The 20,303-nt window shown below is 46.5% G+C and overlaps 1 protein-coding gene across 6 annotated transcripts in view; it reads left to right on the plus strand.

The window, feature by feature from the left end:
* PRDM1 (PR/SET domain 1) overlaps positions 1-20,303 on the plus strand; it is a 102,425-nt gene that overhangs the window by 65,813 nt on the left and 16,309 nt on the right. Inside the window, exons 1-3 of one of the 6 annotated variants that reach the window (XM_075087374.1) lie at positions 2,496-2,718; positions 13,065-13,313; positions 20,039-20,158. In XM_075087374.1, coding sequence (XP_074943475.1) covers positions 2,713-2,718; positions 13,065-13,313; positions 20,039-20,158 — 375 coding nt within the window. In that variant the 5' untranslated portion in view covers positions 2,496-2,712. Of the gene's footprint in view, positions 1-2,495; positions 2,719-3,482; positions 3,543-9,088; positions 11,554-12,528; positions 12,803-12,848; positions 13,314-20,038; positions 20,159-20,303 lie in introns of those variants that run through there. The other 5 variants (XM_075087377.1, XM_075087372.1, XM_075087375.1 and 2 more) reach the window with 5 other exon arrangements.

Here is a 20,303-nt window from a genome sequence, read left to right on the forward strand (position 1 = left end):
TATCCCAGCTCTGCTGCTGATCCCTGTGGGCATCAGTGTGATGCCGGGTCATGGGATAGCTGCTTTTTCTATTTGCAGTTTCAAAAACTGGCACAAAACCTGTTGAAGAACATTATGAAAATTGCAAACTCAAGTTCTCCAGAGTTTAGGTTGTTAGACTAACCCCAGTTTGATCCTCTTATGCACTGTGATACAGTCTTTAATTACTCATTTAATTACTGTGTTTTCTACCGGTTACTTGCCTCATTCAGGCATCAGATGAGCTTGCTAGGGGAGATGAATTGGGGTGGTGTAATAAAGTGTTATCTTTAAGACTCCTCTTCCCCCCATCTCATTTGCTGCAGTGTAAGGAAGTAAAACGGCCACGGTAGGAAGTGTTGCTCTTCTTGGGGCAGGTGACCCCTGCTCTGAGGAACCAGGTGTTTCTGCCCGTGATTCTGGGTAAGATTCATGCCAGTTCACCTCAGTAAAGCCTTTCGCAGGTGGTTATTAATTTTGACATCTTCTGTGTGCCTGATGTGAAGCCCTGCAAAATAGAGAGCCATCACAGATGCCAGGAAGAGAAATGCTTGTAAGAAAGTTATAAGTCGTGCTGAGTAAATCAGCTGCTCTGCATCCCAAAATTAATGTACACTTTTGATGTTAATGTTGTGTCTCCATACCCCTTCTGAGCGAGAACAGCAATAATACCTTCATCAGCATATGGGGGAGGTATTGTGAAAATCAGATTGGTCATGATTTGATATTTGTGAGGCATCCAAGTGCCGCTGTTGTGATGAGCAAAGTGGAAAAATACAAGACAAAATTGGTTTATCTTCCATTTGAACAGTCTGTGGTAAAAGTAAGGCACTGGGCCTTCCAAGGAGAAATAAGAGAGGAAAAACCTGGGGAAATTACTTTTTTTAGTGAGCAGTCTTCTTTCTAAACACTAGATGAGGAAGAGATCTGGTGGAAAAAAAAGCTGGTGTGTCGTATGCCAGGAGTGCAGAACTGAGTTTCTGTATGCGATTCTACACCTGGCACCTCCTACCGTTTGAAAGCCTGCCTGATTTTGCACCATAATAGTCACCTCTACTGTCATTTTGGAGGTTTGTCTCACTGCAAAGCCTGGCTTTTTATGTGAGGCTGTTGTCTTGCAAATCTGATGGTTCACTGTAGATTTTTACAGAACTTTGACTCAGCTTCAGGAAGGAGGAATAAAGAAGCAGAAGAGTGAACTTCTGGAAGCTGAAACCCTCCTTTCCCTGTGTTTGAGCAATCTGCGCTCTTATGAAACCTTTTGAAATCTCATTCGCTTGATGTCTTTCTGACCCCCAAAATTATTCTTGTGCAAATGTTGACACCCAGCAGAGATTAAATCATTGACTTAGGAAAACAAAAACATATCTAGCTTGTCAGAAACTGCAGGATTCCAACAATATGCTGGCTACACCAGCCTTTCTTTTTTCTTTTTTTTTTTCTTTTTTTTTTTTAAATTGCTTGTGGTTAGTTGGCAGGTGGCAATGTGAATCAGGTTATATGTATCTGAGGGAGCAGAATATTTTTTCAGTTCATATGAACCCGAACCCGTGTCACGTACCAAACTGGTTTTTATTTTCTGGTCTTCTCTTCTGCTCATGAATCTTCTATGCGCTTATGATTTTGGTATGTTTACTAATTTCATGTTGACAGTTTTAATTACATGCTCCCAGAGTGCATAAGCACAACAAGAACTAGATATGTTTTCCAACAGAATTCGTTCAGGATGTGTGTAAATTTTCGGGAAGGGGGGGGCGGCGGGGCGGGGGGGAGGTTGTACCCATAGCTCACTGGAATCAAAGGACGTCAAAGTTTCTCTGCCGACCCCCTGCAGTCATTGGTGTTTGGATTATTCTGACACTAAATTTCTTTGATTTGATTGTTGAAGGAAAGTAAACTGAAAGCGGACGGGTGAAACATCAGAAAAAATTTTGAGGTTTTGGCCTCCCATATCATGCCATTAGACACCAGGCAGGGAAAAAGGAACAGTTACAATCCAGTGATTCGTGGATGCCTGTAAAGCCAGAAGATGCATTTAAACTTGATTTTATGTCTTAGAATTTTTAGGGTCACTAGGTAATTCCAAAAAGAAAAATGCATTTCTACAGACTTTGCTGTGCATAGGAGGAGGGATCTGCCCACTAATAAACTAGCAAAAACGCAATATACTCTTGTTGTTCCAAAAGTGACAATTTTGAGTTCTGCTGTTTGGACACGAGTTTTGTTTTTTCTGTTTTAAATTAAAGGCGTGGCTGAATGTTGATTACCCCTATGATAAAAGCAGTAAAAATAGGTGCAAAATGGCTCTTGTGCAATGTTGTACTTTATTTTAAACTGGCTTACACATCTTAATGCATTATGACAATCAGAATTATCAGGCCACCAGGCGGAGAGGAGTTTGTTTTGTTAATTGCTCTTGTTAAGCCTAATTACAGAACGGGGTGGAGTGGATGCGAGGGGAGGGAGGGAGGAATCTGCCAGCAAGAGGAAGTTCTAAAATCCTCAGAGCGGTTCCAGGCAGTGCGTGTTGGGGAGCGAGCGCGGGGGTGTGGTGTGCGTGTACGGGTGTGCGAGCGTGAGCGTGCGTGCATGCGTGTGTGTGTGAGGGTGTGAGAGTGAATGACAGACTCTCCATATGGACTAACATCCTGAGATGCATGAGCTGGAGGTGGGGAACCTGTGCTGTGCGGACACATGAAGGTACAGCTGAACAAAAAACGGTTGTATTTTGCTTTATGAATGAACTCCTTTTTCTTTTTTTTTTTTTTGGGGGGGGGGCGGGGGGAAGGCATGATGCGGATTACTTACTTTGCTGTTAATTTTTGAGTTTCGTGTTAGATTGAGCGTTAGAGTGGTTTGCTGATGCGACGTGCCAACCTTTGATACTATGGGTTGCCAGCACAAGGTGTGTGTACGTAGCTGTGGGTTGGTATCCTAAATCCCTTTGAACCGTTTCCCTCCTGCCCAGTGATTGCAGCAGAGTAAGTGCTGCCCACAAACTGTGATGTTTGTTTAGACTTTCCAATGGAAAGCATCCATCCAAAGAGCCCTCCTGCCCTGCATTATTCCAGATTGTTTGTGTGCCCCACATTTATGCTGCTGGCGACTTAACTGTGCCTGACCTGCATTGTCAGCCCCCTCCGTTGCCTCGGGAGCCTCCGGGACAGAAGTTTCTGATAAGGCAGTTTTTGAGCAAGCCAGACGCAAAGTCAATGATTATATAACAAACCTGTGCTCTTCTCCGGGGTATGTTACCTGACTTGTTTGCTGCCAAGGTGGTTTTATTGTTTTGGCTACTGGGTGGAGGGAGGAGACTAGAACAGCAGAGGAGTCACGCTTTTGTTTTGCTTAATTATAATGTACGCCTTTAATAAAACCTTTTAGTGCCATGCATTAAATGGCATTGCAATCCTGCACAAGAAGAAAAATGCTACTGCTGTTGTAGCTGACAGCTGAGTGGTTAGATGGCCAGCGTGGGTCTGAGGCTCAGAAGCCTTTTCTTTGCTGGCTGGAGATACTGCTGGGTAAATGTGTTTACTTTTTCCGTAGTATTTATACTAGTTAATGTGTCGCGCTAGATAAATCTACTTCCTGAGTCCATCTTTCAGCTCGCTCTCTTCCCTCCCAATTGACAAATGGTTTGAGTTTGACACTATTTTATCAGTTGAGCCCCTGCTGGGTGCTGCATGCCTGCTTGTTTCTGCTTTATCGTGAAAAGTGAATTATCTGCAATATTTTGTTACCGTCTAACTAGCAGTTGGCAGGCTTTCCTATACGAACTGATTTAGATTTCAGCAAGGGGAGGCTGTTGTCTTCCTCTGGAAAGCCCAGTTGTTGCTCTCCAGGAAAACAAAAGATCCCAGAGCTTTCTGCACCGCAATCTGCTGCTGTCCCACTTTCAAGGAGGTGTTTTGTTTGCTGCGGCAGCTTCCTATCTTAAAATGATAAATTGAGCGGACGTGTGCACTGTTTTAAACCTCTGTCTCTAGGGCTTTGTGTTCACTTAGGATAAAATACATTATTTTGTGGTAGGCCAGGGTGCGATTTACACTTTGCTTAAAGGTTACAAAGCAAAAGGGAAAGCATCAACATCTTTAGCGTTGTAGTTTGATGAGGAATAGCTGTCAGAAGAACTCTACTGACTTACCTCAAGTGGGTTGCAAATGCATTAGGGATTCATTAATATTAATAGTAGAATAGACATTTCCTGTATTCATTTGACATCTTCCACACTTTTTTTTTTTTTGCCTTTTTTTTTTTTTTTAAGAGCAACTTGGAGTGCAGTTTTAACACTTATTCAAGTTAATACAAGGATGATAAGCTAAAGTTAAACAGAAGGAGACCCCTGAGTGTGTGGGGTCGGTCTCTAGGAGTCCTGGAATTTGGTGCCGTGCTTTAAAGATTGTGGTAAACTCTTGGGTGAGGCTTTCAGGGCAGTTTGCAAAATGGGTCTGCTAGGTATGATTGTAACCAGAAGAAATTGTTGGCAGAAGAAATTGTTCTATGAGGGTGATGGGAAGGTCACTATCAAAATGGCATGTAAGGGTTAATAACTTCGTAGATTTCTAGAGTGGACATAGTAGTGGCTTTTGTTCACCTACTGGTGAAAAAAAAAAAGTATCCAAACCCCTTCTTCAGTCTTCAAGTGTTTAGTGAGGTTGGCTGAACAGTTCAGTTTGAAAAATAAATAGATGCAAGGTAATTTTTACTTACTTTCTCTTTTAAGTCTTGTGATACACATTTTGGTGTTTCTGCTTTGTCACCAGTAGGCTTCCAAGCTTTCTTCAAAAAAAAAAAAAAAAAAGAAAACCACTGAATATCTTTGAGATGTAAAATAAACCCAAGAATATTGTCAGCACCAAGAGGGAACATGTAATTGCGATGCTAGTTTTTCAGTGTCCTGCACAGCACATCACAATTTCAACGCCCTGAGCCCTTTAACTAGGAGAACTCATTGTAGTAAAGTGAGGCAGGGGCTTGCTTTTTATAGAAAAGACAGCTAAGAGTTGCAATCCATAAAAAGTCAAAAGAAAACGATAAGCCCCCACAAAGCGCCTAGTCTGGCAAGACTAGTGATGCAGCAGCTACAAGCACAGAAGTGCACACAAGTTTGGCAGCTCTTAGGGATAGGGCAATTTGAATTGTCAGTGTGCGTCTGCTCTACTTGTTGAGCCTAATGAAAAGTACAGTTTAATCACTGGTGTGCCAAATTGACCATGATTAGCTGTTATTGCAGATTAGTGCATTGTCTGGGGCTCCAGAATTATTGATCCGGGTGCTGTGCTCTGGTGTTTTCTGTGCCCTCTATCGTAACCTCTTCTTAGCGCTTAGGGGAGGGAAGCAGGAAAGGAGAGTAGGAGGGAAGAAGTCCAGATGGGAAGAAAACAGGTCCTGAAAAGACCACATAGGAACTAGGTCAGGTGCTCTGGAGATTAAAGAAGCATGCTTCATCCCTGGACGCAGGAGGCAGGGACAAGTAGCATACAATTACGAGGAATTAGAACGGCAACAAGTAGTGCAGATTTATCAGCTTTAATTGTCTATTGTCAGGACAGAGCCCTTCTTGTAGATCAGGCGCAGCCAATGCTTTAATACCTCTAATGGACTCTCTATTGTGGGATTATCTCTCATAAGGACAATGTCTTTCTTAAAACTAGTCGTTTTGGGAGAGGGGGAAGAAAAAAAAAGAGAAAAAGAAAAAAAAAAAAGAAGTAGCTGCAGCCCTCGTTTTTTTCTCTCTGGTTTGTCACATTCTGCAGGAAGTAGCTGAGAGCCCAGTGTTGCTCTTCTGTCAGCAGCCCTATTCCTTCAGGGGAACTGATAGATACCTATTGAACATTAACCCCTTTGCTCCACCTTCCCCAACGAGCTCCTCCAGAAACAATAGCTGGTTGATAAAGAGCAGATAAGCAAGGACACCCGGCTTAAGAATCTCTCTGCTATCTTTATTTTAAAAGCTTTCCTGGGTTTTGCAAAGTAAACATTACAACATTTAAAGAAGGATAAGGTGTCAACTATTTAATGAGAAGTTGTGTTTAATAGCAGAGGAATTCTTCCCTCCCCCAGCCAACACACAGGTATGAAAAGACTGTTATTTCACCACCGTGGGGTAGGGAAGGTGGGGAAATGATGACTGTACTCTTAGAAGCTTAAAAAGTGGTTCTTCAGCCCACCCGGCCAGATTCCCTAATCGGCTTCAAACACAGTCTCTATTTTGAATCCTTTGGTCCTAGATGCACGGTAGTCGTGTTGCTGGATCTGTGATAATCTGTGGGTAAATATTTTCATTTCCACCATATGCTCTTGGTCATGGTGTGTAGCTGTTGTTTTTGTTCATCTGTTTTGAAACACGTTCTGTGGCCAGTTCTCCGTCTGAGAAAAGTGGCATGGTTCCACCCATGAGTCTCACCTTCCTTCTGCTGTGTTCATCAACTCCAGGAGGCTGGGCAGCCTGGAGAGTATCTGAAGCAAAAACTGAATTGTGTAGGAACAGAGCCTGAAGTTTCACTGTGGTTCGTATCACTATGATGTACCAGGCAGGTTGAGGAGAGAATGCCCCAAAAAGTGTCATGCTGCGAAGCTGGGAGGAGACATGAAGATTGAATTAATACAGTTAATTTTGAGGTGGCTTCGTTTATTGCAGATTGTCGTGAGCTTGTTGCAGGGCTGATGTCTTTGAAATATTCACAGGGGTGAGCCTGACATGTCCCATCCCTCCTCTGTAACAATCTGGTAATCAGCCTACTTTAAAGGAAAATTTCCCAAAGTGCACCCTTTCTTCAGTCCTCTGTCATCAGTAAGGTTGGAAAGTGGTTGGAATGGTTTGGCCTGTTCTCATTGATTTTTCCTCATATTCAGTTGCTATGGACAGAATATTCAAAAGTCCATGTTTTGGGATGTGGACGGTTGGTTTTTGTGCTCAGTTTTTCTCATCGGGTATAAACTTGGGTTGGCAGAAACCTGCAAAGACAATAGAAGTGGTGTTGTATGGGTTCCTGGCTATTTATACCTACCTTTCCTAAGACCGCTCAGACGTGTGATGGGAAGGCTGGTGGTAACCAAGAGAGGAACATCTGTCGTGTTTGCTGTGAGGCATTTCCCTTCTCGTAAGGGACAAGGAGATGATGGTTCCTTACGTCACTGCAGACCCTGAAGTCTGCTGCCTTCTCCCACAATGAAAAAAAAAAAAAGTGCAGTGACAAAGCCTTTACTGCTGCTGCTTTCTCAATACCTTCACCCCAGCTTGCTTCCTGGGAAACAAGAGTGGCTTCAGACTGTTTTCGTCTTTGCTGCTCAGCTGCGTTTGCAGCAAAGAGAAGCCCAACTTCTCACAGTGACTTCTTGCCCTCCTGATAGCAGGCCCAGACAGCCTCAGCTCCTTCTTCTCAAACTCAAGCCTCAACAAGAGGAAATGGCTGAAGGTTAGTTCTCGCTTCTGTGTGCTGCAAGAATGTTTTTTCCATTGGAGGAGGGTTGTTTTGGCTTATTCATAAGTCATCTGAGCCGCGTTTTAATAAGGCCTAGCTGGAAACAAAAAGGGATATGGTATTTTAGTTTCACTCCTTTTTTCTCTTTTAAAGGAAATTTCTTGAGAGGATAAACCAACAGAAAACCAAAGAGGTGTTAAGGCTTGCACTATGCAGTAGCTGAGAGTGCAGCCAAAAGAACTGCTCTTGGTATTGCACAGCCGAGACAAAAATAAACGTAAAGGCATTTGCAAGTGCTAGGAGGCAATGACCAGGGTGCTCTGTAATTAAAGGCAGTCCCTGAAAGCTGCACGTGTTAATTCAAAAGCCTCCTGGCTACAACATACACCACCCCAAATGCCCTTGCAAAAACCTTCATGTAGATTCAAGTGCAATTTTAATTTCTCTCCTTATAGGCAATACCATGCTTGAAGTAGTCTAGGGCATACAAAGCCTCTGAGATTGTATCTGAAGCCTATAGGCTGTGTTTTGTAAAGGTCAGACCAGTCTGTGAGAAGAAGGCTTTAACTTTTCCTGTTGCACAGTCACTAGAGTGTGCTGGGTCTCTCTCCTTCCCTTGAATCTGACAGCAACCACGTTTTCAGAAGCGTGGCCCCAAAACGCCAGTGCGTCTTAGCAGAACTTGAAAGCAAGTTCTTCTTTAAGATTTCTCAGTTGGCTTTTAAAAGATGTGCAGTTGTGCAACTACATCATGTACCTTCTCCAAGTAATGACCACAACTGGTCCCCAAATGTTTACCAGCACAAGGATGCCTACATGCAGGAAGTGGGAAATGGGGGTGGGTCTGGTAGTCACTCTTGATGTGGTCAATCTGCCACTGACCTTGTTTGGGTAAGGGGAAGGGGAGGATGTGAAAATGAGACTCTGCTTTAATCTCGTGTGTGCATTTTATCTCCCCTCCAACTTTCTAAAGAAGTTTCATCTATTAGAGCCAGCTCTCTTCCCTCCGTCTTCCCCTTACAATTACAGTTCTCGCAGGCGCAGGGAGAACAGCAGCAGCGGCGGCAGCTGAGGCTGCGTCGCGCGGGCTTGTTGTTGAGCTGAAGTGGTGATAGCATCAAAGGAAATGGATGGGGATTTCTGAGATCAGAGCTGTTAGGGCCATTCATGATTTGTTGCCAGGCTGAAAGCTGCTGCAGAGGGAGCTGCCTGAGAAATGCTGATTAATACGGTAATTGAGGTTTTCTATGAGCGAGAAGGAAAAAATGAAAATATGACTAAAAATGTTCTTTTTGAAATGAACAACATTTTGAGATTGCACATTCCAGACAATAGCAGCTACTGGTATGAAAGATTTCTATAAAAGAGCAGAAAACTGCTCGTTGAACAGGGCGTCTTTTTATGTTTCTCTATTAAGGAGGAAGGTCAGAAGGTCAGTCTATATATTTCTTTAATGGCAGAGTTGCCTTTGTGGTTCTTACTTTGGTACACATTCTTAACAATTTGTTTCTGTCTCTTCTTTCTTGATAAAGTTAGTTTTATTCCAGATCAGGCACCATTAGGCTAGACCTGCACGCCAGTGAAATCCCTTCTCCTGCGCTACGGTAGTTCTGACTGAGACACCTGGAGCTAATTTCAGGATAGCCTCGGAGTGTGCCGCGGAGTTATTTGAAGTCCATAGGCTCCATAGGCTGTACCCGCCTTCCCAGGCCCTGGGGAGAGAGACACACTGACCTGGGATATTGGCATCCTCCTGTCATCCTGATGAATATTTCACTTCATCTGATCTGATCTAATCTCTGCTTCCTCTTCTTCTCCAGCCCAAAAGCATTCTCAGTTCCTTGAAAGGCAGATTTGCTTTTCTCCTGCTCTCCTTTACATTAAGAAGATCAGACCCTGAAGGAAACAAATCAACCCTTTTTTCTTCCCCCCCCCCCCCTTTTTTTTTTTTTTCTTTCAAGCTAACAGGGAAGTGAAAAGCTCTGAAACAGCTGCCTCTCAGAGTGAGACTATTTTTCGGTAAAATAATCACCTTCAGTATGACTACATTGTTTTTCTGTTCTATGCGGTGTGACTCAGCATCAGTTAATTAACCCAATCAAGTAGGCCGGATTTCTCTCCTTTAATGAATGGTTCTTCCTACTTCAGAGCCTTCCTAGACCTCATTTTGGATGCGCCTCGGTTTTACTGGGTATATCCAATTACATTTATATCCTTCAGCCCAGTGCTTGGGCCACCTCTCTTGTGGAATTACGCCGTGGTGGAAGTTAAGCCAGGACACTCACTTGCAAGCAGTTGCCCTACTTATGTCTGCTGCCACGAGCCCTCCTGTGTTAGCGCATACGGAAGGTCTTTACACAGATATACTATTCTCAGCATCGCAGACCGAAAATGGCAAGTAATCCTTTCCACACGTCTTTTTATCAGAGGGAGGAGGAGCAGGTTAAGGGGAAAGGGATGTGTGTACACTGGTCAGAGAGACAGGCAGGCACCCGGTTGCATAAAACGTGCTTTGTTTTTTTCCCCTCTTTCTGCCTTTCTCCTGTGAAGAAATACGTAACACCCAGATCACCCCAAAATACAAGCGCGTGTGTGTTTAAGAGAAGAATGTGAAACTAGCTGCCACATAAAGGGCTAGAAAAGCGATGAGAAATAAGCTTGCAGATGTGCAAGAAGAAGGAAAAGTAGTAGAGCTGCTAGCGTTCGCACTGGGCTGTAGATGGCTATAAATGGAATTGTGCATCACCGTTCCTCTGAGCCTGGGGACGCCTTGCTGAAGAGACAGGACCACTGAAGGAAGTAAGGCATCTGGTTGTTTTGTAATGAGAAGCAGGAATGCTCTTAATAATAAACAAACAGGACATTGTATGCCATCATCACAGGATGTCCTTCCTTCAGCCAGCATGCTGACTTGGATTGGAGGGAAAAAAAATGGGGTGCAGGGTCCGCTAATTACCATGGCAATCCTCCTTCCATCACCAGTGTGCTCCGGGATGGTCGCTCACACATTGCCCTGCGCAGGGTCAGTGCTCGTTTTCTTACCGCGCTGCGGAAGAGGCGTTGAGTTTGGAAACGCTGCCTGCCTTGCCCCACTCTTGTGAGCTTCCCTGCTATTGCCTAATGAGACGGGGGGGGGGGGGGGGGAAGATTTTATTTACAGGAAGAAACAGATGTTTTTCCTAATTCCTTTTACAAGCGTTGATTAGAGGGAGACTCTGGAAAGGGATAAAATCAGAACTCTGAAACTCCCAAATTGGTCATATCAAGTAAAGTAGTGTAATTGCTGAGGTTTGGGAGTAAGCGCTTTCAGTTGGGTTTTAATCAATATTCTGGAACCTGGGGGTCATTTCAGTTTTTATTTTTGTAGCGTTCTATCTTTTCAAATTGAGGGAGAATGAAAGCAGGTACGTGTTGAACCCCGGAGCTTAAAATAGCACGGAAAAGAGATTTCTAGTGAAAACTGCCTCACGCGCACTTCTGGTGAAGGGCAGAGAGGTGCCTGCCTACCAGACCCAGGCCGCCGGACAGCGCCGCGGTTCTCCGGGCTTACGCAGAGGCCGTCCCCGGCCGTCACATCGAAAGGGGAGAGAAAAATAATAATTTAAGGAAAAAAAAAAAACCCACACAGAAAAAAACAACCCAAAAGGCGGCGGTGGGTTGCATGGGGGCTCGGCGCAGGGCAGGGGCCGCAGGTAGGGCCCCACCTCCCGCCCCTCTGTGAGGAGAGGAGCCGGGGAGGGAGAGGAGAGGAGAGGAGAGGGAGGGGCCGGGCCGGTGCGTGGCGGGCGGGCCGGGCGCGATGGGCGGGCGGGTCAAGCCGAGCCGAGCCGTGGCGTGCCGTGCCGTGCCGTGGCGAGGCGAGCCGAGGAGATCGGGGCGCTGTGGCAGGCGGCCCCCCAGCGTTTCCCAGAGGCAAGAGCAGGGCGCGCAGCAGCACCTGTCTGACAGTGGGGGAGGAGCAGGAGGGGAGCGGCGGCTGGAGGTGTGAGTCAGTCTCCCGGGGACCCGGCCGCTGGAAGGAAGGAGCGATGTTTACTCTGTAGAGATGAGCCAGGCTTGCCGCCGACGGTGGGCTTCCCTGTGGAAACGCGCGCGGGACTCTGCCCCGGTAAGGAGCGCGGCGCCTCTCCCCTCACACCTTCCCCCCCCCCCCCCACCTCCTCGGTTGCCTCTCGCCTGCCCCGGCGCCCGGCGGACGGAGCAAAAGTTTCCTCGTCGCTTCTCCCCGGCTCGGGAGCGCTCCTCTGATCGGCATGAACCCTTTCGCTCCGCCGCGCAACTGTCACCCCCCCAACACACGCCCCCCGAGTTTCGCTGTTAGTCTCCTCTCCCCCTTCTTAACGCCGAGAGTCAGTGAATGCCGCACCGCCCGCCTCGGCTGCAGCGGGACGGGGCGCGGGGGCCGGTCCCTGGGGGAGCCGCGACCCCTCGCCGCCTCAGCCCTCTGCGGGCGCCCCGGCCCTGAGGGCGGGAGGGAGAGGCGGCCCCGCCGGCCCCCCGCCGGCCCCCCGCCGGCCCGGGGGCTGTCAGCCCTCCGCCTCGCCCTCGGGAGACCCTGCTCTCTCTGTCCCCGCGTTTCGTTTTTTTCCCGGAGGAGGGATGGGAGTTTCACAGTAGCCGCGTATCCGAAAAGGAAAAATGAAGGGATTTTACACCGGGCTTGGACGTCATTCCCGGCTACCGGCAGATTTTGGTCTCTAGTGAGCCTTATGGAAAGAGCCCGACCTGGTACCTGTGTCTGGGGATAGGTTTGATAATAGTGCTTCCCTCCTGAATAGGCAGAGGGGCTGAAGGACTTGGTGGAATTGCCCTGCGAGGCTCCTGTCCAGTGCTTTGGGCTAGCAGTTCTCGGAGGTACCATCCAAATCAAAAGGGATAGAGCAACTTTTTACAACTATTTATTTTATTTGTTTCCCCTGCTCCTTTCCTCGTTCGGCCCCCGGGAATGCGTTGCGGAGCTTTGTGCAGGGCTGCTGCTGCTGCTGCAGTGATGCTGGCAGGATGTCGGCTTTCTCAGCCTTCCATGCCAAAGGATAAGGGGACGTCAGGAGGAGGCGGCGGGGGGGCCAGGTTGTTTTGAAAGTTGTTTGTGTGTTGAAAGCCGGTGGGAAAGTTCAGGCTTCCCCATTTGGAAGAGGCAAGGCTGGGTTCCGCTCTTCCAACATGCGCTTTCCATTTTTAGCTTCATTCAGACGCAGACAGCAGCTCCTTTCCTCTTCCTCTCCTTGTTTGTGACACTTTTCTGAGGCAGCTTTTCCACAGGCGACTAAGTGGTCTCGTGGCCATGACCCCACGTTTTCTTCAGCATGGGGTTTTTTTTTTTCTCTCTGAGGCATTAAGGAAAGGGTCTGAAAAAGGTAAAGCGGTTGTCAGCCTAGGGATTTTTTTCCTCTTTGTTTCTGGTCCCTCCTCGTTATTACCGAGGCTGGCATTTTAAGGTGCTGCTGCTTCAGTCAGAGCAGCTTCGTTTACAATGCTTTTTGGCTATTACTCAACTGTACCAGCTATCCTGCATATGCTTTTAAAGTGTCACAGACTACTGTGTTAGTCACGCTGTCTCAACGGAAACCACAACACTGAAGGACAATGAGGATTAAAGGCTGTTTTCTTATTTTCCAGGCTGCTACACAGTGTAGCTCGGACGCTGTGAGTTTCAAGAATCTGGTGAAAGGGAGAGAGTGGACAATGAAAATGGACATGGAGGATGCTGACATGACTTTGTGGACGGAAGCCGATTTTGAAGAGAAGTGCACATACATTGTAAACGATCACCCGTTGGATCCCAGTGCCGATGGAGGCACCCTAACTCAGGCAGAGGCTTCCTTGCCAAGGAACTTGACTTTCAAATACGCATCTAACTGCAAAGAGGTAAGCGGCAATGCTCTGGGGAAGGTTGGAGTCAGACAAGCCAAATCACAGCGCTTTGGAAAGTGTGTGCTCACCCTGGCTTCCATTCTTGAACACACACACACACACACACCATCAACAACAACAAATGCTGCCCGCTGGCTTTTCAGATGGGGCCCTAATAAGTCTTTTAAGAAACTGTGAGCTGGTCATCTGTCATGTAATATTTTCACTGGAAATCACCACCAGCCTATCCCTGAAAATGGTTCTGTACCAATTCGCAAACAGTTAAATTTTCACACAATTTGAACAGCATCTGAATAAGCATATTTAAACTGTGGGGTAGTTCTCTGTGCCAATTTCTAGACTGCTGTTTGCCAGGACCATTCATTGCCTCTGGCTCAGAGATTAAAGTGCCTCAGTTGTCCAATAAATAGCTTTAAAAAAACTAGAGGGGGAAAAAAAACCCAAATTCCTGGAAGTGTGTTTAATTATTTCTTTTTGTTTTCCCTCTGGTTATGAAATTGCTTTATTCTTGTCGTGAGCTTGCCGTATTCCCGACTTCCTAAATTCTTAAAAACTCTGGCATATCGGTTAAGGAAGTGATGGTAGAACTGTAGCAAGCTTGACAGAAGGGTGGCCGTAGCTTAAATTAACTTCTGTTTATCTGGGACAGTATCTTCATTGGTAGCTAGCCGTGCGAGTCTGTCCTATCCTTGTCCCTGGAGTGGGTACATTCTTTGTTGTTGTTTCAGAAGGGCTGGAAAGAAATGAGCCCGGATGAGCAATTTGGTTTTGTGTTTACTCCTTCGTATAGAGTAGCTATTATAGCTAGGTGTGATGTTCGGCAGGGTAATAACCCAAGGGACAACCCTTCATTTCTCCTTATGCTGAGACTTGTGGTATAGCAGCTATTACCTGTGCTTCTACTTTGGCTAAACACACTGACCACAGAGCTGAAAAGAAGAGGTACACTCATCCCTGCCTATCAAATATTTCCTTCTAAAGCAGGTACTTGTTTAATCCTGCGTACAGAAATATGGCCAGACCCCCCAGCTGGAGGGTATTGGCACTGTGGAATTTAGCTTGGCAGTGCCTAATACAGTGCCTTGTAGGTTTGGTAAGAGGTTAAAGCTAAATTCTCCTGTAAAATCACTTTTCTTTTCCCGTCTGCCCTGCCCTGCCCTGCAGAACTTTGGCAGAGGAAGGACACGCTCCAGAAAAAAAGTGAGAAACCTTGTTTTGTGTTACTGCATTGTTAGATAGGTCTTACTTTGGCGGCAGGGGGGGAGCTGCGACTCTGCCGTGTGATATGGGAGGATTTCTTGGCTGAAGGATGAGCTTGCAGTGCGGCAGCTTGGGCAGATCCTCGGCAGCCGGCTAGTGACTGATTGGCTGCTCGGGCTGCTTGCTCCCTCTGCCCCTGTTCAGTCCTGCTGCCGTGGCAGGAGACGTCCGAGGAGCTTTCAAAATTCCCAGCACTGTGTTTGGAAACACCGAGGTGTAATTTCCTTACCCTATAGCTCAGGTCAGTGAATCAGGGTAGGAGGATTGCTGCCACCTCTGTATAAGAGGTAGGGGGAGAGAGAAGTCATTGAAAGATTCTTGGTTCTTCCTTGCAAAATATGACCCGTGCAGCTCCCTGCTAGTGGGAGTCTGAATATAGGACATCCTCCTTTTGTTCTCTAGAGTTCCCCCCGGTCTTCTATTTGTGCTGAATAGCACCTACCGTAAGGAGCAATAGGAACTTTGGAACCCTGGCTTTTTCTAAGGTAGCTCTGAAAGAAAGGGCTGATCTGATCTCTCCCCCTCCGTCCCCCTTCAGTGAAAGCCAGGTCCTGTGAATGTACGAGCAGGTCACTCATTTGCTACTTTGCAGGGTGAAATAGTTGCAAATGGTGTAATCTGCTTGTGTTCTAGCAACTTTGGACGTGAAACAATTTTTTTTTTCTGTCTGCCTTCCAAGTCTGATTTTGTTCAGTGGGGTCAGGACTGGGTGTGTTGCTTTTGCGTATCAATGCTTGTGGGGTCAGCGAGTAGAGCCTGATTCCGGTTTTGGCCTCATGGAAAACCACTGGAGTCCTGACAGCTCGATAGGGTGGGTTTTTTTCACTTGCGAAATGATGAGGTAAGGCTTCGGGGGATGCTTGCGTGCGTGTTTGCCAGTGGATTTCAGATGTGAGCCGTCTTCATTGTTAACTTTGGGGAGAGCTGTGGCTTCATCTGGTTGAGAGTTTTAAATGCTGAGTCAGTTTATTGACAAAAATGTATATAATACATCGCTTGTGAAATGCCATGACAGTGTTAGTCATGATTAGGTCATTAAATCCTAGTGCTGTCACGATTAGTATTGTATCTCCGCTTGGAGTAGGAAAAGTACTGCGTGCCTGCTTAGGAGGGAGGAAGTGCTGCCGCTGTTGTTTGGGGAGGGTTGCTTTTTTGTGTTTCTTTTCCTTGCATGCTTTGTGAAGTGAGTAGCTCCTCTTTAAAGGTTTATTGAATTTGCAAGGGAGTCCGTGACACGTCATGCTCTTGTTTATTCTTGGATCTTGATCGGGGATTTTTCTGAAGGACACATTTTTCACTATGTGTTCACACTATGTGTCAGCATTTTGAAAAATGAATTACTACTGCTCGTAACATCTTAGGCTGCTGGATTTACATGAAGTCATTTATTTATTTCTCTGTGTGAATTATTTACCCTTTCCTCCAGTTTCAGCAATTGACAAAAAAAGGATGAAACAGAGTGCCAAAAGCATGCTCTAGAAGGCCATATGTGAATAATCTTTCTCATGAAGACATTTAAAAACATGTTCTTCAATAATTTTTTCCTTTGGTCTCAGTCCTTAAAGCCTGAACAGCCTTTCTTGATATAAAGTGCCAGTTATTCTGCTCTCTTGAATATGGCTAGTGCCCCATGCTCTTCTGGGCACTTGGCGGAGAGAAACGTATCTCAGCAAACCCAGTACTTGTTGCATGGCTCTGATAAGGCCCTTCCTTAGAGGCAGACCCTGAATCAGTGATTTTTGATGGAAGCACTGATTTTGAGCTGTTACAAAGTGTGCCTCGCTGACCTCAGACACTTGTTCTCCCCTATGGCTTTTATTTCTTTTATATATGATCACTGAGGAAGCGGTCTGAAAGCATTTTATATCATGGCATCTCTCTTAGAAAACTGGTCACTGAAAGAAGGGGTAAAATTTGTGTGGGCTGACGTGACTCTAGAACTAGTAGTTAAAAAATAAATAAATCAGTGTTATTCCAGGACACCTGATGGCCTCCCCTGTTTGCGTTTGGAGAGTACAGTTATTTCACTGAAGCCAATAAGAGTTTGTTCGGTGTTTGGGTTTTTTATTGTAAGTGGTTTAGTGGTCCCATTGCAAAATACCCTCCTCTGGGAGAATAACTAGGGGTTGATGTTTACTTCCAGTGCCCTCTCCCCAAAGATGTCGGAACGTTGGTCTTTCAAAGCGCCTTTTAATATCGGATTTGGAAGCGGGGCCCATCCGTCTCTTGCCCTGGGGCGGCGGGCAGGGCGGCATGTGCTCTGCCAGCGGGCTCCGGCTCTCCCCGGCTCCGGGCGTCCCCTGTCCCCGGCTCTCCCCGGCCGGCGGCCCCCGCCGCCGCATTAGGACCCTGGTCAGTTCCAGGGCGGCCGCCGCCGCCGCCCCGGGCGGCTCCGGGCTCCCCCCGCCGGGCCCGGCCGCCGCCGGCCGGCCTCTCCCCGCCCGCCCGGCCGGGCACCGCCAATGCCGCCGCCTCCAGGCTGGCGCTGGCCCCCGCTCGCCGGCCGGCCTCTCTCGGCACATCTCGGACCGAGGGGAGAGCGGCTTAGCTCAGCCCGGCCTCGGCGGGGGCCACAGCTGCCCGGGAAGCGGCCTTGCAGCCTCAGGCTAACGTTTGGCTTCGTCTTCGTGCTAGAAATGCTCTTTCACCGAAAGGCAAAATGTGGTGGCGGCCCACTTGTGAGAGTGTTGAAAGTTGGAGCTTGAAGGGAGAGGGGGTTAAGTGTCTGTAGGGAGGAAATTGTTCTGAAAATAGCGCGTTGTTCCCGTACAGCATGGTTTAGACCCAGGAGGCTCCACAAGGGCAATAGGCTTTTATTTGTGGGGAGCCAGCTCAGGTCATGCTCCCCAGTGGTTCCCTGCCACGAGGCTGTTTCGGAAGGTCTCCTCACCGAGAGGCAGCAGTGTGCTGAAGGACACCTGGTGGACACAAGTCTGAAATGCCTCTCTGCGACAGCTTTTGCGGCAGCCTGCGGACGGCTTCCCCTCAGCTCTAGACGTGGAGTTCTTCGCTGTTTTGCCTACCAGCCCCTGACAGCTCTGTATTTCGTGGCCTCTCATTAAGCCGCCCCCCCTAAGCTGTGGCAGGGCAAGAGCTCCTTTTGGCTGCGGCAGTGGGGCCGCTTGCAGCCTGGAGACAGCCTGTCCTGGCACTGCTCTCCTGGAGGGTACCCCTCCTCGACCACAGCAGCTGAGCTTGTGGGGGAACAACGGAGGCCAAGAACTGCTGACCAGAAAGCCACCCCTGGTTAAAAGTTATCAGGACAGCTTTAATTTGGTTTAGCAAAACTTAATTGTTGACATACATGGATGTGCAGAAATAACTTTCCGATGGGTATGGGCTGAGAAATCTTTGTGTGCAGCTGCACCAGGGGAGAAGCAAACACCTCATGTAAGGTGGATATCAAAAAGTATCTGCTGTGTCAGAGACACCAGTACAGTGAGTGTTTCAAGTTGACTAGTTCGAGAAGTGATTTCTAGAGATTCTGAGAATTTCATTAAAGCAGTTTTAATTAAGGCCAAGATATTTTAAAACCATGAAAAAACTCAAGCTGCCATGCAGTAGAACTGGTAGGGTGTGCTGTAGTTTGGTCGTGAACTTTTCTTGAGAGGGCAGATGGATGTAAATGAAGATATATGGGGAAGATGAGAACAACATCTGCCTTTTTCAGCTCTCTGTGAGAAATGTATGAGCAAGACAAAAATAAAACTGAGCCACTGAGCTTGTTTCAGCTTGTGGTAGGTGTAGGAAAATTTCTGGAAGTCCCTTTTCTCTCTCTTCAGTCCAGATGCACAGGTCAATGGAGCATTTAACTACCTCTGCTGTTGACATTTAATTTTTTTTGTAGTGTGCTGAAACACATATTGAAACGCAGACAAGCGCAAACAGCTACCATGTACACCCAGCAGTCTGTTTCCGGGTGGATTACCTCCTTGATTCCATGGCTCTTGTTTGTCCCCTTTATTTTGACATTTAACATGGAATTATGATAGGCGTTAGTTGTTTACTGGGATTTTTAATCTTGACCAATACACAGGTAAGTATTTCTCTGTCCATCTCTCTCCCTCTCTCACACCAAGGGTGATACAACAGAAGATGTAGCATGAGAAGATCACAAGGCTTAGCTAATTTGTGAAGTCTACAGTCCCTACCCTACTACAGGGTTTTTACCATACCTTTGCTGCAAAGGACTGTTAGGAAGAAAATGAAATGCTCACTGGAGTGAGCTGTCTGCAGGGTCCGTTGGGTGCTAATCTGTTTTGGTAAGAAGGTTGATTCCTTACAGGGTTACAGACAGCAGTAATCCCAATGCTTGGTGTTTGTCAGCCGCTTCTGCTGTTCCTGTCTTTTTTCTGAAATCCTGGTGAGCAGAAAGACAAGTGGCAAGATGTGTGAAAGGGATAAGATGAATGCATTTTGCCATGAAAGTTTGGTTATAATACCAAACAGGCTTTTTACCTTCCTTTTTTTCCACTATCTGAGCAACAGGATCAATCCTGCAAAGTCTTGGGGGTTTTGGTTTACAAAATTGTTGGTTTTCTAACATTGTTTGGATACATTAAATATAAGACAACTGGTGAGGAACAGAGAGAGACAAAACCAATAACTCAGCAGTGTTTTGCAAAGGGTTACTCCAAGGCACGTTCTTCTGAATAATGATGAATTGCTTCCTGATTTGTGGTCAGTGACTTTTTTTGGTATAATTACTGTCAAGAAGGAAGCTGAACAACTAGAATACATTTCTTAGACCTAGCATAGTGGAGCATTTTCATCAAAACCCTTACGCCTTTTTGACCAAACCCACTTGACATATGTTACCGGAACTGCTGCCTCCTTTTATATAAAAGAGGGTGATCTGTGAGTACATGTCCCAAAGCCATTTCATATTCTGTTTTGTATGCCACTGTATGCGGGTGAGAGAATTGTTGGTTGGTTTTTTTTTGTTCTCCTTTTAGCTATCAGGACGGGTATAGAGCGAAGAAGGTGGGGGTGGAGGGGAGGTTTCATTTTGATCTGGAGGAGCAGTCATTCCAGTTCCTAACTTACTAGAAAAGCGAGCTCTGTAGCAGTGAAGTGATTGATAGCTATTGAATAGTTATGTTTGCTGGAACTAGACTTTTGGGGTTGCCTTTGATAGGAGAAATAACTTCTGAAGATATTTGATGGTCTCTGTACATTCAGCATACTGTTTCTTGTAAAAGTATTTCCACAAAACACTTTTTTCAGGCAGTGTTCCTCTTTGGCTTCCATATGTCTCGGTAAGGTGCTAGTATCTAACACAGCTGGTCATACGATATCCAACAGGATTGTTAATATATTTCTGTTTTGCTGACCTGTCACTAAAATTTATGGCATCTGTTGCTTTACCTTGTTGAGTTCAGGCGGGGGACAGGGGAGAGGAAGGAAGACTTCTCGATTTCTACTGGTGATGGACTGATCCTCTGCTGCTCTTCTTGTAGGTCACTGGAGTTATAAGCAAAGAGTACATCCCAAAAGGAACGCGCTTTGGACCCCTGGTAGGAGAGATCTATACCAGCGATACGGTTCCCAAGAATGCGAACAGAAAATACTTTTGGCGGGTAAGCAGGAAAAAACAGCACCATGTTGTTGCAGTAAGCAGATCACTAAATGAGTACAGCTGAGAAGCTGGGTCACTTCCTGCTTCAGACCTGTGTGAACGAAGGGGGCAACTTCTGTACACTGCCAGGCATGAACAGAGCCAGT

Source organism: Phalacrocorax aristotelis, chromosome 3 (assembly GCF_949628215.1).
Source record: "Phalacrocorax aristotelis chromosome 3, bGulAri2.1, whole genome shotgun sequence".
In the NCBI taxonomy this organism is placed as follows: Eukaryota; Metazoa; Chordata; class Aves; order Suliformes; family Phalacrocoracidae; genus Phalacrocorax; species Phalacrocorax aristotelis.